Genomic DNA, 27998 nt, shown 5'->3' on the forward strand with positions numbered 1-27998 from the left:
ACATATATGAATGTGGATTTTTAAAAACCTTTTATTGGGCCATGTCCTCCATTTTGAGCATGACTCAGAAGCATGGATTTATACATATATGTGTGCACATACTTTTTAAACCTTTTCTTGGGTTGTGTCTTCTATTTTGAGCATGACTCAGAAGAAGCATTGATTTACACATATATGAATGTGGGTTTGTGTTTCTTGGCTCATGGCCTCCATTTTGAGCATGACTCAGAAACATGGATTTACACTCCTCCTGGGAGTGCTCTGAGCTTTTTCTTGCCCACATTACCACACCACCCTCACATAGTGCTGCTGTCCCACTTTGACTGGCTGCCTTCTCCTGTTGCATTCTGGGGCTTGTAGTCCAGGGAGGCCCACTAAGAGCTCTCTGGCTGAGGATTCTAAATGCCCCCTTCCTTAAACTCCAAACCCCAGAATGCAACAGGAGGAGGAGGCAGAGGCAGCCAGAGGAGCAGTAATAGTGGGATAGCAGCACCATGAGAGTGCAGTGCTCTTTTCCAGTGGGTCTTGTACTCCATTTGGTTGTGAGGGGGGGGGGGCAGTGATGGCTAGCCCCCTTCCTCTGAGAGAAACCTCCTCCTAGCCTTGGCTCCTCCTGTGCCCTCCTCCTTTTGGCCCGGAACCACATGTGACTGGAAACAAGGGAGAGGAGGGAATAGGCCAGAGAGGGAAAGGGAGAGGCTTCCTGGCCAGGAGGAGATGGAGGAGGCGGTGGCTGGAGGAGAAGGGGAAGGGGACGGGGTGGAGGAGCCCCAGCCTCTCCCAGCCCCCGATGACCCTGCTGGAGACCATGCAGAGCCAGGGGAGACCAAGCAGAGGACTGTCAGGTCTGGATGGACCACTCCCTTTCCCCTTATACCCCCCTCCCACCCCGCCCCTGAGGCCAACCTAGCCTATTAGTAAGCTTGCTTTTGGGGCTGAGAGAGTGTGACCTGCCCAAAGGGCACCCACTCGGTTGCCATCATGGCCAGGAACCCAGGAGTCCAACCCTGGTCTCCAGAGTCCTACTAATCCATCGCACAGACCACTACCCTACTCTTATGGCAGATCTCTCTCTCTTTTTTGACTTCAGCTCCCAGAATCCCTGACCATTGGCCAACGTAGCTGAGGCTTCTGGGAGTTGAAGTCCAAAAACCTGGAGGACCAGAGTTTAGGAACCACTCACTGCTCTAAGGCAGCTAGATAATCGTTGTTGTTGCTGTTGTTGTTAGGGGGACATACTAAAACAAATGACAGGGCTGACCCATAGAGAATCAATGGAAAATGCTTGCCCATAGCACATATTCTCCCATGATTTCCTATGGGCATGTATGGTTTCTCTATGGGCAAGTATTCACCAATGATTCCTTATGGGCAAATGTCCCCCATTGATTTCCAACAGGCAAGTATTCCCCCATTATTCTCTATGGGCAAGTATTCTTCAATTCTTCCCTATGGGCAAGTATGGTTTCCCAATGGGCAAGTATTCTCCATTCTCTGAAATTGCCAGCCACAAATGCAGGCAAAACACCAGGGAAATCAGTTCTTCTAGAACATGGACACATAGCCCGAAAAACCCACAAAAACTATGGATGCTAGTAATGAAAGCCTTTGACTTCATATTCTCCAATGATTCCCTATGGGCAAGAATTTCCCAATGATTTCCCATGGGCAAGTACAGTATCCCTCAATTATTCTCTATGGGCAAATATTCCCCACTGATTTCCTACGGTCAGGTATTCTCCAATGATTTCCTATGGGCAAGGGTTCCCCAATTATCTCCTATGGGCACATGTCCCCCAATTATTCTCTATGGGCAAGTATTCTCTAGTGATTCCCTATGAGCAAGTATGGTTTCCCTATGGGCAAGTACTGTCAATTGTTTTTGTACGTCCCATTGTTCGGTGCCTTCTGGTCATTTCTGACTTATGGTGACCCTAAGGCCTATCATGGGGTTTTCTTGGCAGGTTTCTTCAGAGGGGGGTTGGCTTCATTGCCACCTGGCTATGAGGCCAAGAGAGCGTGACTTTGCCCAAGCTCATTCCAGGTTTCATCCCTGAGCTGGGTGACCAGGTGTATCCTCCTCACAGCAACGGCGAACAAGGCACTGACAGGTGTAGGACTTTCAAAACAAATGGAGGACATGAACCCCCCCCCCCAAAAAAAAAGCTCAACACACTCATAGAAGTGGTCCAAAACACACTGCAGAAATAATCCAATTGACACCACTTTGAATGCCCTGGCTCAGTGCTAAGGAATCCTGGGAATTGTAGTTTATTGTGGCACCACTGCTCTCTGACAGTGAAGGCTAAATGTCTCATAAAACTACAGTTCCCAGAATTCCCAAGCATTGAGCCAGAGCAGTTAAAGCGGTCTCAAATGGGATGATTTCTACAGTATGTTTTGGACCTGCAATGCTGGTTTATAAGACATTGGCAACAACAGCTGATACTGTAACTCAGAACATTTGGTTCTTGATGACATCTTGCATGCTTTGTTCTTTGAATGCTCTTCAAAATGTCCTGTTAAAATGATGACATTCAAAATAAAACTCCAGCATCACCAGTCTCCCAGGCTTCACATACCCAGGGCATCATTTCCATGGCAAATATGTCATGTGAATGCAGTCAGTACAATATTCCTGTAAAACTTTTTAATCTGTACATGCAGCACCCCTGCATCAGACATGCTTCCTTATCCAACTCGTTCTTCCAGTTTTTCGTCTTCCTTCTTAAAGCACTTCTTCCCTAGCTTTGAATAAAATTCTTAACCTACTTTGAGGGAAGGATAAGTTTAGTTTTCTGCTTATGCTGTTTCTTTGCCTTTGTATTGATGATACGTAGTAGTATTTTCTTTCAAGGGCATTATCACACCAGCCCCTTTCTTGCTGCAGTCACACTAGGAAAAAAAAATGACAACATACTAATTTTACAGCAGCCATCATCACATTTTTTTACATTTGTGCAACAGGATTGCTGCCTCCCTCACAATTCCTTCCTGTCCTTTCCCTTAACTCCACCCTCTTTCCCTTAGACATTACCCTGCATGTCTATAGGAAAGGCTTTTCGCACCCAGGGCATTGCAGGATTGGCAGTTCATTGACAGGCTTCCCTTGTGAATGAAAAGGGACAGGGCAGCTACAGGAAGGAAGTGGTGTCCTGCGACCAGCATCACTGATGCCACTTCCTTTCCAGGGCAATTATGGTTTAAAAGTCATGTGTGGCAATCTCCCAAGAAAGAAAATCTGTATGAGCCTTTGCCATGCAGGTTAAGTCTCCCTTATCCAAAATGCTTGGGACCAGGAACATTTTGGGTTTCAGATTTTGGAATATTTGCATATACATAATGAGGTATCTTGGTAATGGGAGACAAGTCTAAACATAAAATTAATTTACCGTATATACTTAACTATAAGTTGACCCCATGTATAAATTGGGGACAAGTTTGGGGGCAACATTTTGGATTTTGATATGATCTGTGGATAAGTCGAGGGTAAAAGTTAGGGGCATGTAACAAAGGATCTAAAGGATGAAGCAAAGGAAAATGATGCCAAAGAACTTACAAAATCCCAGCAGGCACAATTGTTTGTGCTCACCCTAAAGGCTGGATGGATGAGATTGTAGAGTGGATTGGTGCTTCCAAGACAGATCACACTGTCACCTTTCACCAGGGGATGGTTCCTTTTTAAAATACAGCACTTACTTTGACCCGTGGATAAGTTGACTCAGTTTTTTGGGTCAATTTGTTGACTAAAATTTCTAAACTTATACATGAGTACATACAGTTTTGTATATACCTTATACACATATAGCCTGAACAAATATTTTTTTAAATAATTTTGTGCATAAAACAAAGTTTGTGTACAGTGAACCATCATAAAACAAAGGTATTACTATCTCAACCATCCATGCATTTTGCATTTTGAGATACAGTTGGCCTTTCTTATATACTGATTTTTTTATACACAGATTCAAGCATCCACAATTTGAACATGTTAAAAAAAGTATAAATTTCAAGTATCAAACCTTGATTTTCCAGTTTTTATAAGGGACACCATTTTGCTATGTCATTATAGTTAATGGGACTTGAGCATCCACTGATTTTGTTATCCACGGAGGATCTTGAAACCAAACTGTAGTGTATAACAAGGGTCCACTGTATTTCTAAATTCCAGATACGGGAGACTCAGGCACGTTACAGACAGCCCAGAAGTGGCAGTCTCGCACCACGGTTGGTTGCTGCGTCTGGGAACAACAGCATCCAAACCGTGCTGTTCCTGGACGCAGCAAAGAAGGAGCACGAAAATCACACTCCTTCCTCGGCCCTGGAAGAGACGCCGCGAGGCGTTAGTTGCCCACTCGTGGCATCACTTCCGCCACGCGACGTCCGCTACATCAAAATGGCGGTGGCCGTGTGGAACGGCCGCCACCATTTTGACGTAGTCATTACGCGTGAGGGGCAAGGCGCGTCAGGAAGCGCTGCCCCTCGCGCGTAATGATGGCGCCTCATGGGCCCGTCTGTAACGTGCCTGAGCCTTTACTTGTGAGTTCAAACTCTTGTTTTATAGATCACTCACTATGGCTGAGTGGGGAGAGGATGAAAAGGAGGGCCAAAACAAATGAGGCATCAGAAATCTGTTCTGATCTGTCTCTCTGTGTATTTGTCAAACCATCTATGGGAAAAGGATTAGAATTGGGGAACATGATGCTGGGAATGGGTGGGCTAAACTTTTCTCCCAATGCTCTTTTCCAGGTGCAGATATCTTACTACACTTAAAGTTTTTTGAGGTGTGTGTGTGTTTTTGTAACTTTTCTCTAATGGAACAAATACCAACATCTGAAAGAAGTGGAAGATAAAATACTCCAGTGCACAATTCTTTTTAAGATTCTCTTTGATTCATGATTTATGATTTAGTTACAGATCTTCAAAAGTGTCTATTTTGGCCTTGGCATCCTTCCCCCAATTTGGTCATAATTGAGAAAACTGTGTAAGTGCTGGGGCTTTGATTTATAATTAGATCTTTCAGGTGGGGATTCGAATTTCCTTTAACAGTACAGCCAGAGAAGTTCACATAACTTTCTTCAGAGTCTTAATCACTGAGTTGCATGAACCGAAAATACTGCATGATGGTTTCTAAAGCACAAATGTAACCTTAGCTTAGGAAAATTAATTTAATTCTCTCTCATATATTAATATAATTATTATTCAACTTTATTAATAGCTTGGAGGAAATCATTGCAGCCAAACCAGGGAAAACACCAATTCAGCTGTTACATGAATATGGCACAAAGGCTAACCTCAATCCGGTATATGAATGTGAAAAGGCTGAGGGACAAGTCCATATGCCGGTCTTCACCTATAAAGTCACCATAGGTGACGTAACTGGAACAGGTTTGTAACAGTATTGCTAAGACATGGATAAGATGTTTATGTTTTAATATTTAAAAGAAAGAAATATTTATTCTCTACCCTCTGTTCATAAAGTCTCTACCTTGAGTTTGTGGTTGGCATGAAAGTGATAAGAGGAAGAGGGTATCTTTGGGCCCCTGTTAATAGGGATAACCCCCACAAAGGATACAGGTAATCTGTGGTTTTTGAAGGTGGGAAATAAATCAATGTAGCAGTGATAAAATGCTGTATAGATACAAAGCCCATTTTTCTTCTACAGAGTTTGCTTGCGCTGACAAAACACACTAAGACTGGTGATTTCACCTTCTTGGAAGAAAATTGTTCTGATAAGTCTGTTGAAGGATGGAGATAGTGATGTCTCTTTTCAAATATTTGGAAAGGAGGCTCAGAAGTAGACACTTAAACCACTGATGTCTGAAAACGCCTAAAACTCAGTTACTCTGAAACGGAAAAATATTATTTCAAAATTATATATTGATAATATTAGCTGTTCTGTATCTCATTTCGCCATAAAAAACACATGCAACATGTATGTTTTTATTTGTATAATTCAGGAGAGGGTCCCAGCAAGAAAATTGCAAAGCATAGAGCCGCTGAAGCTGTACTGAACATTTTGAAAGGCAACTCAAATATTTGGTGAGTTTTGGTCTTGAACATTGTGACACAGTAACTGTGCAGTGGGGAGAGAAAGAAGGAGAGAATCTGTATGTATTTTTAAGCAGCCCCCTTTTAAAGAAAGTGTAGCCCTTAAGCACTTGACCAACCTAAAAATGTATCCCTCAGCCCTGCACCTGGTCTACAACCCCCTCTTACCTCTGCCTGATGAATAGGCTGATTGTGTGCATACGGCTAGAATTATTGCTCTGTTCTATAAGAACTGCTGGAAGGTGAAATATAATAAGAATTTGCCCAAGTTTTAAGATCATCGGGGAAGGATTTCTCTTGGTCCTACCACTATCACAGGCTCACTTCGTGAGGACACAAGAGAGATCCTTCTTAGGGACTGCTTCCATCCTCTGGAACTACCTTCCACGGGAGGCTAGGTGGCCTCTGTCCTGCTTTCCTTTTGCCAGCAAACAAAAACATTGTTATTTAAGCAAACTCTTAATGCTTCAGCAGGAAAGGTTAATAGAGATGTATGCTTGAGCTGTTTTTTTAACTTCTGTATGTTTTTTTAATATCCATTTTATGTATGTATTTTTAAAATTGGGTTTGAGCCTTTTGTAAACATTTTAATTTGTTGTAGAAGCCACCCTAGGTTATGTCCTGGAAGAAAGGCAGCATATAAATAAAGTAAATAAATAAATATTAAAAAAAATACTTTGGAAGACAACTTCCCAAATATTTGGAAAACAAAGGCTGTGGTAATAAGCACAATTATCTTGGAGATATACAGGTTCCACTAAGATTAAAGGGAAACGGGGCCATAATACATGGCTACTTTCCCCCTCAGTATCCACATATTAAGGTAGTCTTGGTGCTGTTCCATTTATGATATTACCATCTCTTGGAAGAAATGCTGCTTTTCTGGGATTTTTGAGGATTTCATAAACTTATGGTGCTGCCACAACCACAACCTTTCACATCATGTGGCAGTTTCTGTGACTTTTTGTGATAGTGTTACTACTCTGTCAAAATTTCATCAGAAGTGGTAGCTTTCAAGAGTATGAGATGCTTATTTATCTCTTCATTTAACCAGCTGTATGTTAGTGTATGTAAAAGTCACGAGATCTTGACTGATTTTGGAAGCTAAGCAGGGCCAGCCCTGGTTAATACTGATGTGAAGCCACCGACAAATACCAGGTAATGTTGGCTATATTTCAGAAGTGGGAACTGGCAAAACCACCTCTGAGTATTCCTTGCCTACAAAAACCCTATAAAACTCATGGGGTTTTCATAAATCAACAGGGGACTTGAACCCATATACGCATTCTTATGTTTATTCTAGCAGAATCACAAATACATTAGACCTAAGTCTTGAATAGAATGCAGTGCTTTAGTCAGTATTGCTGTCTATCTAATCTATCACTTGGTCTCTGCTTGTCAAAGGTGCCTCTGCTCACGATCCCACGGATCCGCTTTATGTTCTTTTTACCACATCCTAACAATTCATCAGGGTCCCCCCAACTCTCAGAGTACATTTTCAGGAACTAGGGAGACTTCTCAGAGGGAGGATGGGTTTGGGAAATCTGCATGTAAACAGCCCATTTACATGCAATTAAACCTGCCTTGTTAACAAAACCTGCAAATACAGTTTTCAGATAATCTTGGTTTGTAACAGCATCACTCCTCCTAATTTAACAATAAAATGAGCCTAAAATGATTCTTAAGTCATCGACTTATGTTTACTGTTCATTCTAGTATTCTATGCCAGACACTTAGTCCCTGAACCTGTCGTCAACCACGGAATCAGATCAATCCTATAGGACTACTCCATATGTTCCCGCTCACATTCACATACATGCTGCGCTTTTACATTTTTATTGGACATATTGGCCAAATATGTTATCTGGTCTCTTACAAGGGCAGATGGCATTTTTTGTCTTGCAGAATGTCTGCATTCAATTCAGGTTGTGGATGTAAAGTTGTCCTTGCAGTGGCATTGCATGTGGATGCATTGTACAGTGTGCACATGCACATTGAGATGTGCATTCATTTGCACAATTGGTATCTTTGTTCAGTTGCTCAGTGTTGCCACTCAACACAAGAGTGGTATAGTAGCCCAATTAATGCCTAAGTCCGCATATAGAAGTTTGTGTTACACATTCCTGATATAGATCTGAATCAATAAGTATTGGAGTTTTTAGAGGTTAAAATTGCTGTTATCCTAAATTACAAATCAATTTAAGCACTGTATATACCAAACCAACTTCTTTTTCCTTCTTATATTCTGATGACAGAAAGCAAGACAAGCAGACAAGAAACAGGGAGACAAATGAGCAAAGAGACGAACATTTCATGTTGCCGTCAGGGAGAATGTAGGATAAGCCGCATAAGCCAAGTATAGTGATTATAATATATGGGTAAAGGGCCTGGGGGCCTGGGAAATGGCTGATACCTTGTGTCAGGAACTCTATTTACTTCCATAGTGTGCAAACAAACAGCAAAACTATGAGGGATGCAAAAAATTTTCTAGTGCTGTAGAATTCTAATCAAGGAGTGCAAGACGTTCTCATATCCTGCAATGGAACATTTTCCACTTGGCTGCCCTTCCATCTTGTTCTTCAAGGTTCCTTTTAGCTGCTGACTGAGATCAGGGGGCATGTATGTGAAGATTTTGCCACATGGGACTTTCCTGCCATCTTCTCCCCCCCCTCCTCCCCGCCGCTACAATGTCTCTTCAAGACTTACCTTAAGACATTATTTTATCATTTCATACCTCTACTCCCATTTTAGTTACTATTTTATGTTGCTTTCCTTCCTGCACTTTCTTATATTAACTGATCAGATTGTAACCTTTCAGGCAAGTCACTTATTAGCTTTAATGTTGTTGCTGTTGGGGTGTTAATTTGGGAGGTAAGTTTAGTGCAAACTATTTATTTTTAGGGGTCAAAAGGAATTGTGGTGGTGGTATTATTTATCCACCATCTTTTCCCAAAATGGACTCAAGGCAATTTAGAACAAGTACAGTTACCCCTTCTATTCATGGATTCTTTATTCACAGATTTAACCATCATGGCTTGAAAACACATTTTTTAAAGTTATCAATTCCAGAAATTAAACCTTGATTTTGCTATCTACATAAAGGATACCATTTCCCTGTGCCATTGTATCTAATGCAACTTAAACATCTCCAAATTTTGGTTCCTTGAGAGATCCTGGAATGAAACCCTAGTGGCTACCATGGGCCCACTGCCACAATATAACTAAAAGCTAACATTAAAATGAATTAAACTGTTAATGGCTTTAAAACAATTAAAACATACCCTGAAAAGTTAAAAAGCGGTTTACAACAGTTTGATAAAGGAATACAGCACACTCTAAAGCAGTGGTCCCCAAACTCTGCCCTTTAAGAGATTTTGGACTTCCTCTCAGAAGCCTCAGCCATGTTGGCTAGTAGTCTGGGATTCTGGGGCTGAAGTTCAAAATCTCTTACAGGGCACAGTTTGGAGCCACTGTTCTAAAGCGTAACATGTTATTATAAGAAACTTTCTTCTGCCATACGCTAGGGTGAACTCTGCCCATTTAGTCATGGTTGACTCATTTTTTATTAATGATTGCTCCCTTTCAAACATATTTGAATTGTTTGCTTCAGGATGGCCAAGCAACTACTAGCTCCCTCCTCTCATATACACCAGACTTCCGTCAAGAAACTCAGAAGCACATGCTGGAAATCCTCTTATTCACATCTACTTTCCTCTATCTGTATGTGAGAATCAGAATTGAAATGCCTTCTTTCTCTAAAAGTATTTAAAATGAAGGCTTTGTGGAAGGAAGCTCCTGCAAGAGGAACTAAAATTTCTAATTATCCCTTCTAAAAGAGCTGTTTCAAAGTAAATTCTTAATACCACTGAGGTTTTGCTTCTTCGTTTTTTAAAGACAAAGGTTTGAATCTAGCATTTTGTAATAGGTGCCAAGGGACATTTCACTCACAGTGATCTTGCCATCACAAATATGGGGTTATTTTTGCTGATCCCTTTGCATCTCATCTTTCCCACTGTCCTGGAGAGTCTCTCAAACATCCATAATGGATGTTGACATCGCATAGGGGACCACAGGAAAGGAGATCCACAGAAATGAACACTCCTCCCATTCTGCCAACAGGATTTCCCCATGTAGAGGAGGAACCCTTCATTTCACAAGGGGCAGGTTCTATATTCAAGATGGTATTGACAAAAACTAGTAATTCATCCATCCTGGGCAGTGTTGTAATACTGTATTTGTTATGTCATTTTGCACAATATTAGCAACATTTTGCTAATCATAACATGTATAATAAAAAGAAATCCAGATCTGAAAGGACACACAGCTCACCAATGAGGGCTTCTCTCCTTCAAGACATTCCTTTTGGCTGTATCCTTTTTTACCCAAGTATAAATATTTCTACATCATGCTTTTCAAATTACAACTGAATTTTAAATAATTGGTTTTAAGAAATATGTTCTAAATGAGGCTTCTCCAACCTCTTTCCCTCCAGGAGGTAGCCCTGTACTCCAAAACAACCATAGGTGGGAGGAGGAGACCAGTTTGGGAAGGGCTGTTGCAACTGAATATGTGACTGTTGCTTTAGGATCAGACCAAATACCCAGTCTGACTGTCATTTATTTTTAATCCAGGAGCTGGCTATTCAGAAAGGTTGGAGACTTCCAGAATATTCACTGGCACACGAGACAGGCCCAGCTCACAAGAGAGAGTTTACAATGACTTGCAGAATGGAAGCCTTTGTGGAAACAGGTGCCAGTTTTTCTCTCTCCACTCCCAGTACAAAATGTAGCATAGGATTAATAATCCATTCCAGTTGAATGAGGTTTCTATTTCTGTTTTGAATAACTATGTTGTAAGCTGCCTTGGGGTTGTTTAAATTTCAAGTTTAAACTAAATTATAGTAATACAGGTCAGAACTGCATATTATTGAAAAAAATCCCTCAGGCTAGATTGTGAAGGATAAACGTCATTGTGCTCTAGTGAGCCTGTTCCCTATAAGGTCCTGCCTTCACATCTGCTTCACATCGTTCTTCCCTTTATACCAGAGTGGGCAACTTTCAGAGATCTGGGGCCCAACCCTGCTGCTTATGGGATTCAGAAGGCTGCATTCCCTTCAAATCTCAAGAAAGAAGCTTTAATTGAAAATGGGCCCCATAGCCTCTGAACGTGGTAGAGAAGGCATTTTTGTACATTTGCTCAATCTCTTGCATTTAATTCTGGATTTGTTTTTTTAAAAAAGATGAGGGAGCTTGGTGAGATTGCCCTTCATATCCCTGAGGAGTGCAAGGCAATGTTAAATACATTCTACAAAAAAGTGGAGGAGTGCCAAGGGGTAGAACAACCTTTTAAGGTGTTTTTTTTAATGAAGGTTGTCATGAGGGAGATGCATTCAGCCCATAGACTGCACTTTGCTACACTAGCAAGCCTGCAAGGAGTAAGTTGAAATGCTGTATAACCGAGACTGTGGCTGCATCTGCACTGCAGAAATAATCCAGATTGACACCACTTTAACTGCCATGGCTCAGTGCTATGGAATTCTAGGAGCTGAAGTTTTGTGAGACATTTAGCCTTCTCTGTCAGAGAGCTTTGGTGCCACAAGAAGCTACAGTTCACAGAATCCCATAGGATTGAGACATGGCAGTTAAAGTGGTGCCAGCATGGATCATTTCTACAGTGCGGATGCAGCCTACGATGCTTGCTACTTTACTCAGGAGTCTGATGCCTAGGAAAAGTGTATCCTAATCTGTTTAACTTTTTTGTGCTTTTTTAAAATACAGGGATGGGGACATCCAAAAAATTAGCTAAACGAAATGCTGCTGAGAAATTACTTGACAAATTCCAGAGTTTTTCTGGGGATAATATCACTGTTTCCTTAGTAAGTAACACATTATGTTACATGTAAGCAACTTAGTTTTTTCAAATATGTATATATAAAATATTTTTTTCCTTTTCATGAATATCGCTCCCTTCATTCCCAAGGGACAGTTTTCATATCCACTGAGAAGGTAGACCTCTTGCCTTGATTGGCGCACCATTTTTCTGTCACCTCTCACTTTCTTTTGTCTAGCTAACAAATTTCTTCCTGCCTTCCCTAACTTTTCCAATTTGTCTAATGATTCCATTCTAGCAGGGCACTTGCACTTTTAATACCTGTGTAGAAAAAGGAACATCAGTTGGTGTAACTTTCATGACAAACTACACTTTGCTGCAATACTTTCTTCAGCAGAGCTATTAAACCTACAGGAACCCAGTCTGTTTCTGTATGTGATCACCTTGTTTAAAATGATGGAAAAGTTTGCGGTGTATCCTTGTTTTGATTATTCAAATAAATCCTAGTTGCAGCTTGGACCCTTCAGAATTGATCTGAGAACCATCCCTTCAGGTAGTATTTTTCATTAGTAATCTTTGAAAACTGTGAGAGGTTTGGGACTTCAGTTGAGATTTTGAACTCCTGGTTTATTAATCAGTAGTTTATTAAGCAGGCATATTGTGTTTGTCATCTCATTTTGCACAACTAGTAAGAAGACATAATTGCTAATCATAACATGTATAGCACCAAACGCTATCATGGCAGTAATGATGGATTGTTTGCTTTCTGTGAATGGGTCTGCAAGTGCTTTCCCCTTTGGCACATGGAGACTGAAATGTTTATCTCAGATTTCAGCCTCCAACTGTTTATGGCACAATAATGGAAGCTGGCAATCCTTGTTTATCTCAGATTTCAAAGGGTTGCCAGCTTCCATTTTTGTGCCTTAAACAGTAACCTGAAATGTAGAAGTTTAGTCTGTTGGTGAAGTGATATGGGCTCATTTGCTTATGTTCTACTTTCCTGGCTGCTGCTGCCACCACAGCAATACAGCTTGTAAAAATGCTGGCAGCTGTGGATAGATTGGGACTGACAGATAAGGACTGTGTCATAATAAAGAGTACTGTGCTGCAGGAAAAAGAAATGAAAGCAAATACAGTGGACCCTTGTTATACGCTGGGGTTTGGTTCCAAGATCTCCAGTGGATAGCAAAATCCGTGGATGCTCAAGTCCCATTAAATATAATGACATAGCAAACTGGTGTCCCTTATAAAAATGGAAAATCAAGTTACTTGAAATTTATACTTTTTTTGAACATTTTCAAACCGTGGATTCTTGAATGTGTGCATAAAAAAATCTGTGTATAAGAAGGGCCGACTGTACACTGATCAACTATAAATTGACCTCATGTATAAGTCAAGGGCAGGTTTTGGGGCCAAAATTACGAATTTTGATATGACCCATGGACAACTCAGGGGTAAAACATAGGGACATGAAACACAAGGATCTAAACGATGAAGCAAAGGGAAACAATGTCAAAGAACTTAAGGCGTAACTGTTTGTGCTCGCATTAAAGGCTAGATGGATGAGAGGATAAAGGGGAGTCCATGCTTCCAGGGCAGATCACACGCTTACCTTTCATCAGGGGATGGTTCCCTTTTTTATATGACTTAAAGGATAGTACTTACATTGACCCAAGGATAAGTCAACCCAGATTTTTGGGTCAATTTTTTAATTAAAATTTCTAGAGTTATATATGCGTATATACAGGAAATCTTCTTAATTTGTTTTAGGCGAATGAACAAAGTCATCATTTGGGATGCACATGGGATACCTTAAGGACCTCCTCTGGAGAAAAAATTAGTTTGCTGAAAATAAGCCCCCTCAGTATTCCGAACACAGATTATGTCCACCTCCTTGAAGAAATTGCGGACGAACAAGGTTTTAATACAACGTATTTGAATATAGGTAAGGACAGTCATAGTGGGTGAGATGCTTCATCTTCCTCAGTATCTTTTCTTCCAACAGTCCAGACAGAACTAATAGTTCCAATGAAGTATGCCAAAAATTTGGGAATGATTCTTCTTTTCCATCTTTAGCATGAACATAGTGCATGGGATCTTGTAAGCAACATATAGGTATGTAAGTGTGGCTTATGTGTATGTATGATTATGTTATTTTTTGATGGCACACAGAAGGCATTCTCTAGCCTTTTGCCTCCTACCCAAAAGTTCCCTGCTGTTAGCTGCCAAGCCCTGGGAGGGATGGCAGCAGCTGTTGAGGGGAAGGAAAAGGAGGTTGCTCTCTATCTGTGAGTGAATCCTTATATCTCTAACCCTGCCTGCCAAGACCAGATGCTTCTTGGAATTGCCTCCCCGCTGTGTTCTCTAGTACTTGGTCAGTAGCAGCAGCAGCAATAGTGCCCCCCGGGCTTTAGATCTACCAGAGCAGAGGGAAGACATGGCAATGTGTGGGTGGAGTGTTAATGCTTTGCCTGCTTAATCCCCAGAAACCTAGTGCTGAGAGCAGCAAAGAAACCTTTTTTGCACATTTTGTCTATAATGTTTTGAAAGCACCAAAACACAATTCAATAAATAGCTTTCAGACTATTAAATGGGTTAAAAGCTGCAGTATTTATAGAAGAATTACACAGTGCTCAGCGTACAGGAATGTGGCGTACTGACTTGCTGTTTTGCTAAACATTTTGACAACTATTTAGAGATAACATACTAAATAAATGATGGTTACCTCTGCACTGAAAGGAATTGCTGTTATTGGTCAGCTGTTCTAATCCCTTGCAGAGCTATAAAATATAGGCAGATTCTGGCATAGTCCAGATCAGCAATGCTGTGCATGTCCACTAAGAATTAAGGCTAACAAATTTCATTCTGATAAGTGTGTTTGACATTTGCAGCTAGGTTCCATTTTGATCAAGTTATTGATTAACCTATTGGTTTCATAGGCAGCATAGTGCAAATAGATTGGGGTAGCGTCCCAAATAGGTTGGTGGCCAAGAATCATCTACTCAACACCTGCCAATATAGAAATTCCCATCTAAAATATCCTCGACAGATAACCATCCAATTCTGTTTAGAAGTACAGGCATAGGTAGAGTATCTGGAAAATAACATTTGTATAAATACTACTAAGAAAAGGATAACTAAAACACTACTAATCCACATTTGTGTTTGCAATTTCAGTGGAACTGAGTGTGAATGGACAATTCCAATGTCTTGCAGAACTTTCAACCAATCCAATCACTGTTTGCCACGGGACTGGAATCTCCTGGGGCAATGCCCACAACGATGCTGCTCATAATGCACTACAGTATTTAAAAATCATGGCTGGAAGGAAATAAACTTCAAGCAAAAGGAAATATTTTAGAGACAGACATAATTTAAAGGGATATATCTATCCAAGCTGAACAGTTTCCAAATTACTGGGACTGTTTTTTTAAAGTCACATCACAAAATCCATGTAATTATGCATTAGAATGAAACAATAATTTAAATCTGTTATTGCAGGGTTTTCATTTTGGATAGCTAGACTCAGGAAGCGCAGATACTTGCAAAGCTGCAGGCATGGAGAAAGACTTTGGCTGGCATTCCTCCTTGGTGAATTACAGTGACACAAGTCAGACTTCCACCATTGCGGCTTACTTTTTGCTCACTGCAGAATTTTCCACCAATTGTGCTATGACCCATCCACCAGTCAAGGGTTCAGCCCAGAACTGAGTGCAAAACAGTGGCATCATCTATATCCAACAATTGGCTTTTGCTGTACCTCCAAGCTGTAGGAAAATAGCAGGGCACTCATCTTCTGCTTCTCATCCTATCTGCCAACTAAAAATAAGTGGATTTGGTGGGCGGGGTTGCAGATGAGAAGAGGTGGGCTTTAGTGGGGAAGGATTTGTTCAGGCAAGCATCCCAGTTGTGTCTTGTAGCTACAGTACATCCCCCAATGCAGGATTGCAGCCATAGTATTGCGTTTCCCAGGGTTGTTGGATTAGCCTTCTCAGGGCCAAGGTAGGCATTTCTTCAAACTAGAGATGCAAAGAAGATAGATTTTCTCATAGTTTTCCAGAACAAGATCAGCAAAGGGTTTGATGATTGTTTAACAGTTGTGGTGACTAAAAATCTCCTTTTCTTTCCTGAACTGAGTTGCTGAAATGAGGATAGGGAGAAATCAGGAGATTTTTGTGTGAAAATATTTGTGTACAGTTTCTGTTATTATTATTATTAACCTTTATTTATAAAGCGCTGTAAATTTACACAGCGCTGTACATACAATCTTTTTAATTGGACGGTTCCCTGCCCTCTGGTACTGAAAGCGAATTTCCAGTGATGTAGACTCAAGTCAATTGACTCAGACTCAAGTCGGACTCAAGTCACTTCAGTGACTTAATTTGGATTCGACTCAGCAATAAATGATGCAGTGATTCCACTCACGACGTGTATACTTTTAGTGACTGATTTGCTGGTCTAACTTCATCCACAAATGTTACAAAATATAAAATGGCTTTCTTTTGAACAATGCTTCCATCTTTTCCCCTACTGGTCATAAAATGGAAGCTGTACTTTACATTTGCCATGCAGGAAAACCTCGCTTCCTGTAGACCCCTGCCTCAAACCCATTGCCTAAAGCATTTGCTGTTTCCCTGAAAAATGTGCCTCATTATGGGGGTGTCTTGCCTAATGTTCCTACAAAAAGCTTGGATGTGCAGTGAGAACAGGCTACATTTTTCTAAAGTGAGCTCTTGATAAATTTATTTTTACCTGACTTTTTGCACATCTTGATTTTCTAATTTTTCTGAAACTCCATACAAAACACACATACCCCATCACCACCTCCTTTTCCTTCTATTAAAGTTGCTCACAGGTTTGAGACTTGACTTGAAAGTATCTTGTAAGGACTTGAGAGAGACTTGAACAAAGAAACCTGAGACTTGATTTGAGACTTGGAGTAAAAGACTTGATTACATGACTGCAAATTTCTGGTGTGATTGTGTGCTTGCTCAGCAATGCTGTGTTTATCTTCTTCGCTAACTCTAGCTGGTGGGCCTCAGGGGTCTAGTGAAATACAAAACTGATCCCACAACTCTTTAAGATCTGCTGGCCCTACTCAGGATGACTGGTAGTTTTTGTACCAGTGAGGTGATGAATCCATGCTCAGTTTTAGACTACTTTGTGGGAGCTATCCTGGGTTCTGGGCCCTATTTCCAAAATATGTTCATCACCTTGGGTAACTCCTTTGAAGCTATGACTAAAACATAGAGCAGATTCACTGTCCCACTATCCCTGCTCTAAACAAGAAGTTCCCCTTGTTCCAAAGCAAATGTGTGCTTACCTCTCTTCCATAGCATCACAATGAGAAATAACAATGTTACTAGATGCTATGGAGAAAGAGGTAGCTAGAAGCTCCAAGTTATACAGACAGTCAAACAACTTAATGAATGTGGCTAGAATAATGTCTGCTGTGGTACTCAGCCTAGCTCCCAATGGCCAGGAGCCAGACTTCTGATCTCTACCTGCTCTGATCCTTACTTGCTGACTTTGCTGCAACACAGGTAGGACTATTGCCCTGCAGGTACTGGTGGACTGCAACTCCCAGCATTCCTCAATATTGCCTATGCTATTTGGGGCTGAAGGATCATTTCTATCCCTGCCTTACATTTTCTTTCTACAACTTGTATTTAATGACTGAATTAAAGTCAAGGAGGAAAAGGATATGTTGGAATTAGATTAAACTGCACAGAGGAAAAATGTGTGACAGAAACGGGTTATCTTTGGGATTTACACTGATAATAAAAATTGAACTTGGGCAGCATTTAGCACAAATTGTGGATTTGTCTTTATTAAGCATTAGGATCACAATGTAGCATTGAGCCTTCTCTACTCACATGCTAAAGCTTACAGGCTGCTTCATGAAAAAATTTTATGTATGGGATCTTGAAACCAAAGTTGCTAGTATCTGACACTCCCCAAGAAAATTACTTTTTTGAAAGCCTTATGTGAGGGCCATAGCATATTATAAATTTTCTTGTACAGTGGTGCCTCGGGTTACGAAATTAATTCGTTCTGCCATTCCTTTCGTAACCCGAAAATTTCGTAACCCGAAAAGGCTTTCCGTTAGCACTGGAAAGCCTATAGCTGCACTTTGCAGCATTTGAATTTCGCGCCGAAATGAATTTCGTAACCCGAAAAATATTTCGTAACCCGAAACAGTTTTTGCCAATCCAACTTTTTCGTATCCCGGAAATTTCGTAACCCGATCATTTCGTATCCCGAGGCACCACTGTATTGGGATTTCTTTCTCATTGTGTGCACTGTGACCTTTTTAAACTTATGGTTTGAAGAGTGAATTTTTATAGAAATAATGCCTTTCTTAACATCACTGCCCTTTTTCATAAGATACCTATGTCATTAGACATTCTTTAATAAATTGTTTTAAAGAATAACTGCAGTAATTCTTTTTAAAAATGTTTTCTATATAAAATAGACACTGATCACATTACGTATTTATGTCACGTTGGAATAATGCAGAGCCATCATTTTTGGAATTCACTTCTCTACGGCAATGTGATAGCTGAGATCCTACGTCACTTAAGTGCAGTGTAAATATCCTACATTACGCTGAATACCAATGTGGACCAATGGTCAGTGTGCATGCTTGATAACCATTGAGCACAATGCGCAAAGGCAGTATGTAGAGGCAATTTGGAATTGCAAGCTACTTGGCACACTTTAATGTGCAACTACATGCACAACTCTACTTACATCACCATCAGCTGGATACAACCATTTCACAGTGCCCAGAAACATCGCTGTACATGTGTAGCTCAACTTATACCTGTGTATATCACTAACAGGATGCCAGCCCAGGTTTCCCATCCTGTTATGTATGTGGGAACAAGCTTATATCCAGAGTCTTGTAAATGAAAACAAAGTTTCTTATGGAAAGCACTATAGGAATGCTTATACAGTAATGCAATGTGGTACTCACCAGATGATACATTTGTCCATAGATATTTGCTAGTGGCAAAATGTTGCAATTTTGGGGATGTACTGAGCTGAAGGGGTTGTAGTGTTCAAGCCAGCTTGCAACAATCTTGGCATAGTCCTGTGTCTCTGCAGGTTAGTAGGCCACTCAGACTGCCTCTAGTCCCCAATGAGTCAAGTCACTGGGAAATGAGGTGGTCCTAATTTGCCCCTTGGGAATTGCAGAAGCTGTTGAATCCCCAAATGTTGCTTCTAACTGTAGTTTCTATGATCATGTCAAATCCCAGATGCATGTGCAGAACACCCAAGGACTCTAAAGCCTGCACAAGTCCAGTTCGCAAGTGCTTCACTCTTAAAGAGCTGGGGTGGACATCCCAGGCAGTCTAAATGTATGCATAACTATGACACATTTTTGTAAAAAAAATTACATTGGCTATTTGTGCAACAATTGCATCAATTTTGTTGTACACTCACTACTATCCTTGCAGGATTCCTGGATAACATGCTGCGCTAGTCACTCATGTCAGCTCAGCACAACATGCTACACAGTTGAGCAATTACTTGCACAGGTAAAGCCAGTAGCAATAACGTCAGCCCCAGCTTTTAGTGAGAGGAAAGAACTCCATGATTGGATACAAGCATGGAGTGCACCTTCCCCCACTCCAACTCAACATTGTCATGACCATCCATAGGTGTACTCAAAATCTGGATCTAAGCCAGTGTTTCTGATTCCTTAAACAGCTCACCACCATGGATACCTACATACAGACTAAACTGCTGCTAGATCAAATCACATCTGATCCTGACACTGCAGAGAACTGCGGTAATATATCTTACACTGGAAAATGGTTTTGGAATAGAGAGATCTGGACTGAAATCCCTCCATGGCCATTGTCACTATCATTTCTTACTTGTTTTCAGGACAAACTGGAGGAGGCCACTGTGAGCTCCTTTGGAGGAAAGCTAGGACAGAGATAGAATAAAGAAACCCAGTAAAGTGAATTACAACACTCTTCCAAAAAAAATCAAAGTGACTTTACAAAGTAATTGCTGTGAATTTATTGAGGCCTGTTTTCTTACAAGTGTAACATTCTTCTGTACAACATTCATTTGAAGAGGCACAGTTTTCCTGCTTTTTGGTAGCACAACGTAACAAACAATCCAAATAAGTGATACACGCATGTTGAAAAGAACCATGTGTTGCCAGAGCAGCAGATTTAGCTTGCTGACAGAACAGTTTCCACTGACAGAGGGAAAGCAAGACACTTTTACAAGTGATCAGTGGCTTGTTTCTTTGGCAGTGGAACCAATGTAAATGGTGTTTCAGATTCACAGACAATCCCTTCTGCTTTGAATATCACTCTTCAATTACAGCCATAGGAGACAATCTAGTAAGCTGTGGTTAAGTTTTATGGGACTTGTTAAAGATAGAGAATTGAACATTTACTGAATCGTATTCATGATTTGCTTGGTTGTAAAGACAATCCAGCGTACACCATGGCTCTTTAGGTACACACTTTCTGTATTAGTAAAACAAGACATTGTACAAAATGTAGTGCATCATTTGAGGATTTTTTTCTTTCTTTTAGAAGAAGCATAATTTCAAAACCAACTCAGCTATTGTCTTTAAGGTGTGACATTTATACCTTTCTTCACTGGCAAACTAACCAACAAAAATATTATTTTGCAGGAAAGCAATTCAGTTGTTAATTTGTCTGGGGAACAGGAACTGTTGAACAAAGAATTGAGAATCTGATTCACTTTCCACTGAAGGAAATACATGAACATCAGTTGGTTCACTTAGATTCCCACATGCCAGAAAGATAAGCAAATTATTTCAGTCTCCAAATTGACACCATTTTGAGAAAAACCATGATCCTGAAAGGAAATTAATTGATCTAATAGGTGTGCATTTACCCAATACAGAATCATAGAGTTGGAAGAGATACAAGGACTGTCCAGCCCAACCCCCTGTAATGCAGAAATACACAATCAAAGAACTGACAGATGACTATCTGTTTAAAAACTTTCAAAGGAGTCTCCACCACACTCCAAGGCAGCATATGTCACTGTTGTCAGAAAGTTCTTCCTATTGTTTAGGTGAAATCTCTTCTCCTGTAGTTTGCATCCATTGCTCCTGTCCTAGTCTCGGGAGCAGCAGAAAACAAACTTGTTCCATCTTCTATATGATATTCTTTCAAATATTTACACATGGCTATCATGTCACCTCTTAACCTTCTCTTCCCCAGGCTACCCAGCTCCGTAAGCCACTCCTCATAGGGCAGGGTTTCCAGACCTTTCACCATTTTGGTCATCCTATTCTGGTCATGTCGCAGCACACATATGCAACAGCCAAGTAACCTTTTGCATCCACACCCACAATCTGCAAACACTTTCTAAGCTTCAACATTAACCTCAAATGTTTGGGAACCTCATAGAATTCACGTGTTTCAGTTGTTGTTTGGAGAAATGTTACAGTTAAAAACATCTTTGTGGGAGTAATCTTTTGCTCAAGCACACTAAGCACCAGCAATAGGGATGGCTGCAGGCCAAGTATGTAGAGTGAAGAGAGACTTGGGACATTCAACACCTTTTCCAGGGTTAAACGCCTACTTCTCCCAAAATCTACAGGGATGAACCTGTTTCCCAGATCTGCCACTGAAATTTAATAGATTTTTGAGGACAACAGTGACACTAATAGAAGAGAACGGAAAATCTTTTTTAAAAAAGCAGGAACATGCGATATAACTGAGGTCAGTAAGGAGACATGATCATGGCATTGTTTGATACAGTGCCTTTCAGTGAATAAGCAGCATTTTAACAAAGAAGCAGATCATACAAACTATGTCTTCTTGAGATTTTGCTGAAGCTTGAAGGAGAGGGAAGAGGCTCAGAGTAGAGAAGAGCTCAATTTTCCAATCTGGAAATTTAATAAAGAAAAGTCTCTATCATATGAGTTCAGCCAATTGCAGAAATACACAATATTTGCATTTCTGCCTGATAGGATGCATACTGCCCTCTTAAAGTGAATTCTCTGCTTTCAATTTTTAAATGTTATTTTACTACAATTATTTTGGTAACTAATGTTTACTCTGCTTTTATCTATTTTTGTTTCTAAAATGTTCTTTTAAAAGGGTATATCTGAAACTTATATAAAATAAATATGTGGTGTTAATTATTCTGAAGTCTAATTTGCATGTTATCTCTACGGTCTGGATGCTGCAAAAGCACTCTCCCAGAGTTGGCTACCATTTTGCAAGTGGAAGAGGGAAATATTTTCTTGGCAGCAGCCAGACCAAAGAGATTATGAGCCCTTTTACACTAAGCAATTATAGTACTAGGTTTTCCACTTTAACTGCCATGGTTCAATTCTATGGAATCCTGGGATCTGCAGTTTATAGAGTTGTACTTAAAATTCTCTATTGTCTCACCAAACTACAAAACCCAGAATTCCACTGGATGTTTCCATGGCAGTTAAAGAGGAATCATACTACTATAATTGGGTAGTCTGAAAGGATTTCTAGGAACTGAACTCTGGGGAATAGCATTTAGAATTCTTCACCACAAAGGTTTACTGCTTCACAAAAATGCAAATCCCAGGAATCCACAGGATGCAGCCATGACTGTTAAAATAGAATCATAGTGCTATAAATGTATAGTGTAAAAGGGCCATATGTGTAAATTGGTCCACATAAAATCCATAGCAGGTGATGTGCCTCATTGGAATCCACAAACCTCCAGTACAGTTATTTTGTTCATCTTGCATGAACACCATATATGTTGCTTAGGCTTAATTTAGCATGAAAAAAGCAGAAGCTAACAAAAACGACTCAGTGGTGCTAAGGGTGTGCAATCTTGGTGGTTTGTTGTTTGAGCAACTGCCCAGTCTCTTGTTATCTCCTAGCCAACTACTTTTGAAACTGTGGGGTATTGCAAAAACCATCTGCGATGTTGTAATTCACAAAATTACAAATGTCCCAGGTGTGAAGGAGGGGGGCTCCAGCCAAGTGCATGAACCCAACCACCTCTTTACAGCCCAAATGTGCCTCCTGTTGAAACTGCTGGGAAATCTCAAAGCAGAGTTGGATGCTAAGGTAAAAAGTAAATAAATGATCACCTCTGAGGAGAAAGGGAAAAGACCCTGGAAGGAGAGAGAGTAATTAATGTCATGGCTGAATCTAAAATAGGAACTAAATTCCACCCCAGTTCTACCAAGACTGAGTGACTGAAAGTATCTGCAAGTGGTAATCATTGCAATATTATTCCAGGATTAACCACATGCCCATCCAGTGTATAAAGACCCTGGCCACACCATACCTTTGCACAGCCTGGACACGCAAATATGTTGCCCTTGCACAGGAATCATCCACTTTGTGGAGTCATTAAGCACATAACAACCACTGCGTATATAGATGACAACTCCATTTCTGTACAGCTCTTTCGTATTTAGTTATGCAGAACATTTGGGCCTTGTTTTTGTATATACGTACTGTGGATTTTCCTTTAAAAAGCAAGTTTGGGAAAACAAGTCTTTATTTCAAGCCATTTTCAGCAAGAAAATGGCTTGGAATAATGATCAGGGGGCAACTTTTATGGCAAAGACAAATATGATGGGGGAGGGGGGAGGAGGAGGAGACATCACAAATGTTTGTGTCATCCTTGCATGGAGGCCATGTTAATCCCTTTATCCTTCCAATTTTAGTATATGGGCTGCCAAGGTGAGCATTTATACTAAAATAGTTCAAGAATCTCAATACCACATTTACAAAAAGTGGAACTGCTTGGTACATACCCCAATATACATGATGCCTCACTTATTCCTAGATTCTTGAACAGAATCCATATAACTGGTGGTCCAAATTATGTTCAGTAACACATGACAGACTCTGAAATTGATCTTAAATAATACTGACCAGTATTTTCTATTACAAGTGTGGGCAACTGTGGAAGGCTAGGGGCCCTTGGAGACAACCACACTTGTTTCCATAAAAATATCCCCAAATGCCCTCTAGGGTGCACAGGGGCATTCTCATCTTATTTAGGGGGCTTCCTGGACACTAGGCATTTTGGATAATGTTAAGGCTATATTTGTTAACTGCCCTCAAGTCATGGTGACCCCGTGGATGAGACATCTTCAAGACTCCCCATCCTCCACTGCTCTGCTTAGTTCCTACAAATTCATACCCGTGACCTCCTTAATAGAGTCCATCTCTCTAGCATGTGGCCTTCCTCTCTTTCTGCTTCCCTCCACCTTTCTTGGCATTATTGTTTGTTCTAATGACTCCTCTTGTCTCATGACATGACCAAAATATGACAGCCTTGTCACCTTGGCTTCCAGGGACAAATCTCCCTGGAAGCCAAGATGACAAAGCATAGGCTGTCATATCTTGGTCATATCATGAGAAGAGAGGACTCATTAGAAAATAGTTTGTTCTTATGTTGGAGATGGTGGTTCAAGGGGCTCCAAATATGGTAAAAATGCTATCTATATCGCATAAAGGCCATTTAGGAGCAAAATGACACCCCCCATTTTTCTATCCGGGGGGGCAAAATGGCCATGCGGCTCATGGGTTACACTTTGCCAATCGCTGCTCTATCAGCTACTTATATAATTAACTACGTAACCTCTCCTGGCTGTACCCCACCACAACACAAGGTGGGAACATTCACCCATGATCCTATTGCCAGCAGAAGAGACTTTCTTCCCAGGCAGCTGAGGCCCAATAAAGTCAGTTGGGGAGGGGAGTTACAGTCAAGGCAATAATGTCTTGCTAAGTACCAAAAGTGAATATGGATCAGTGACAGATGTAAACTGAGGTAACTTAAGTAAATTTAACTAAAGTAGCTGATAGAGAATAATGGCCAATAGAAAGAGGACTCAGTTCTGGAGCTGTTGGATGCAAGGTATAGCATTATTTTATCCTTGCAGTAAGACTGATAGACATGCATAGCCGCAAAAAAAGAATAGTGATCTAGCCATCAGTCTCACTCCTTTCCCCACAATTTAGTTTTGAATAACAATTCATGTACACTACTCTCCTTCATTCTTTTTTAAAAGGAAATATTCTTTCAAAGTGAAAAACTGTTGAGGGTGGGAAGGGAATAAGGTTTTCAAGTACTGTAATGTCATGGACTCCAACCAATCATTTCCCTTTTCCCAACAGTCAGCTCCTATTCCAGGCTTGCAGAACTGTTTCTCCATCCTTCACCATGCCCCAGGATATTTGCCCCTAGGAAGAAAAGCATGTTTCCCAAGCAGGCCCATTGATCTGAGAACATTACTTCATGCCTTCCTGTTTGCTTTATCTGTTGAAATTTCATTATCATTGGGAAAGCAAACTTGTTGTTTTCTCAAAACAGTTTGACTGATTTTGGATAATGGAAAGGCAGGACTGAAGTCAGCAAATGCACGGAGTAAAAAACATTGCAACACTGGAGACTGTAGAGAGAATGATAGATCTGAATAGTTGAAAGGCCCCATGCTCTCTCCATAAAAGATCCTACAATCACATGTGTAGTCCCAATAATTTGAAGACCTCTCTTTAGGAAATGAAAGCTGGAAGTTGAAATGTCGGTGGAATTTTTGCCAGGATGGATTTTTTTAAAGCTGATGATGTGAGCTCTGACAAATGGATTCTTCAACACCCTTAGAGTGCTTCCAGATGGGAAGGTGCTTTCCTGTCTTTCTTTCCTTGATGGGTTTTTTCTGGTTTAAAAAAGGCTCAGAAACAATGTTTGGTGGGAAAACTGGGGAGGGTTACAAACAGGAGACAAGGTTGCATGAAGGTCCCATAAAATCTGTGAAAGGTAGAATAAAAGCCTAGGCTGGAAGCATCCTAAAGTACCAGACAAACCCCTAACATCCTGATCTGCAAAGGAAGCTCAGAGAAAAATGGCAGGCCAGTTGTTTAATGCCCATACATTGTATACCCCACAAAACAGGAACAATGGAAGGGAAGAACCATAGTTCTTAAATGGTCTGTTCCTTAACAAATATATTAGTAAAACAGAAAATGATGAGATTGTGAAAGAGGAAAGTAACATATAGCATATATAAGTAATTTACTTATGGGAAATAATAGTAAAAACTAGCCATCTATATGTCCCTATGGAAGCCCACCAATAAATTATTCTTAAAAAGTGCTATATAAAGGGAAGAAATAAAGTATATATAGAATTATGTGCCATGTATATATAGAAATGTCAATTATGAAATATATACAAGGACATCTTTTCTGTCATCAGTGCCCAATAAATTGAAGTAGAACCCAGTTAATTCACTGGGTATCAATTAAAGACAAGATTATATTTTAAAAATCTAATACTATTGATTACTAAAGCATACCAACTTCACTTTGAGAGAGAAGTCATCCAGCTCTTCCTACCTATGCATCAAAAATGTGCTACTCAACTGCCATTTACATTTTGCCTCTTCATCCAAAAATATAATTGCTTTATGGAAACCGGTAAAATATAATTTTGCATAAAAACGCATTAGCAAGATATGACCAAGAACCTACAAGGTGAGCCACACTGCTTCTCCCAGACTTGCAAGAGAAATATATCATGCCTATAACTTAACATGAATGAACACACACATACACACATACACACGGACAATCCTATGTCATCAGGACAATCATTTACTTCCAAGTGAGAAGCCAGATACTTTTCTGACATCTTTTTGTGCTTGACACTCATGCAAAGCTTCGGGGAATTCCAACTGTATTAAGACTATGAGAATGGAACAAAGTGTGAAGCCATGGGAAGTGATGGTAAGAGATGGTGTATTTATCACAGGTTAGGCATTGATAAAGTGATCTTGGATTCATTTGCCAAGACTGTTACAAAGAGCCAGTTTTCTTTCGGAATGTCCACACAACCAAACCCCTTGATGTTCAAACATATACCAGTACATACTTTTCTTTACCATCCATTTAGGATTTCTTTCCTTTTAAATAATACATTTTTCTTCAGTATTTATAGTATGAACAAAATACTAGTACTTAAAAAATTCTGACCAATGTCTAAGAAGAATACACATTTTAAAATGATAATGTACAACTTCACATTGTTTTTTTAAGGCATGAACCATGGCATATGAATGGGAAGAGCTTCCAGAAAAAGCATTACGACTTTTTCAACATGGTCAGTCCAAGCACATCACATTAAGAAACTAAGTTGAAGATGGAAATGAACAAGGATTGTGACACAAAATTAAATAACTGCAGTGTGGACATTCTAGACAAATTCTAGTTAAAACAGAACTCGTTTTGTTTTGGAACTCCATGTCTATTTTAAGCACCAGATACTCTTCAAAGCATCTTTGGCTATCTCAGTACAGTACATGCTTTTCTTGTGCTGCATTTTCCGTGTCTGAATCTTTAAAGGATGCATTATTTAATGACAGCTGCAAAAATGTTTAGGGTCTGGGTTAATGCACTTTTGGAGGTCCATTATAAAGATGAATATAAAAGCAAATGGAAGGTTTCCTGCGGACCCACAAACCACCCTTAGCTATAAGAAACATGTGCATAGTTTTTTTTCATTTTTTTTTTCTTTTTAAAGAGTGATATGTTACTAGATCTACATTCTCAGTTTACCAGAGTTTGAGGGTTTCTAGTTTACTAAAGCCAGGATCCTTTCGAAGTTCCCAGTATGTGTCATTAGAAACCCAAGCTTCTCTTTGATTGGCATCAATAACTTTTCTGTAAACATAAAAGAGAATAATTACTGTTAGGTAAAATAAATTCAAAAACATCTTTTAAATGAATTGAGTTAGATTCCCATCTAAAATATTTTTCAGAAAACCTTTTTTTTTAATAAAAAAAGAGCAAAGATCTTGCTTATCACTTATTTGATAGGGAAGAGAGAGACTAGTTTCAGTCTCTAAAACAGACAACTAGCAACGTTTTAGCTTTGTGAAGTTCACACAGGCTCTCCAATGGATAGAAGAAAGGAATTGTTTGTCATCCTGTCTTTTACCCACTTTGGCACTCAAGGCAGATTACAACAATTAAAAATACTGAAGCTCTTTTATCTAGGCAGGAATATACTTATGTAAGGCAGCTTTTGCAGGCTCAAAGCACCAAATTGGATTCAAGTTTTGATGTACTTTGGAGTCCAAGATTTTTATAATTATA

General features: G+C 40.1%; 2 protein-coding genes across 7 annotated transcripts in view; one reads left to right on the forward strand and one right to left on the reverse strand.

Moving 5' to 3' along the window:
• Positions 1 to 649: 649 nt before the first annotated feature.
• On the forward strand, positions 650 to 17687 carry PRKRA (protein activator of interferon induced protein kinase EIF2AK2). Its single transcript, XM_042443965.1, is given in 8 exon segments — positions 650 to 845; positions 5219 to 5388; positions 5961 to 6042; positions 7768 to 7838; positions 10678 to 10800; positions 11829 to 11926; positions 13651 to 13825; positions 15058 to 17687. Coding segments are annotated over 8 exon segments (1005 nt in total). The 5' UTR covers positions 650 to 717; the 3' UTR covers positions 15216 to 17687.
• Positions 17688 to 21079: 3392 nt separating this feature from the next.
• Positions 21080 to 27998, reverse strand: part of OSBPL6 (oxysterol binding protein like 6) — an 85780-nt gene continuing 78861 nt past the window's right edge. For 5 of the 6 annotated variants that reach the window (XM_042476651.1, XM_042476617.1, XM_042476625.1 and 2 more), the window contains one exon: positions 21080 to 27563. In XM_042476651.1, the coding sequence (XP_042332585.1) occupies positions 27455 to 27563 (109 nt within the window). In that variant the 3' untranslated portion in view covers positions 21080 to 27454. The remainder of the gene's footprint in view (positions 27564 to 27998) is intronic. The other variant, XM_042476641.1, reaches the window with a different exon arrangement.

The sequence above is a fragment of the Sceloporus undulatus genome, chromosome 1 (genome assembly GCF_019175285.1).
Source record: "Sceloporus undulatus isolate JIND9_A2432 ecotype Alabama chromosome 1, SceUnd_v1.1, whole genome shotgun sequence".
Taxonomy (NCBI): Eukaryota; Metazoa; Chordata; class Lepidosauria; order Squamata; family Phrynosomatidae; genus Sceloporus; species Sceloporus undulatus.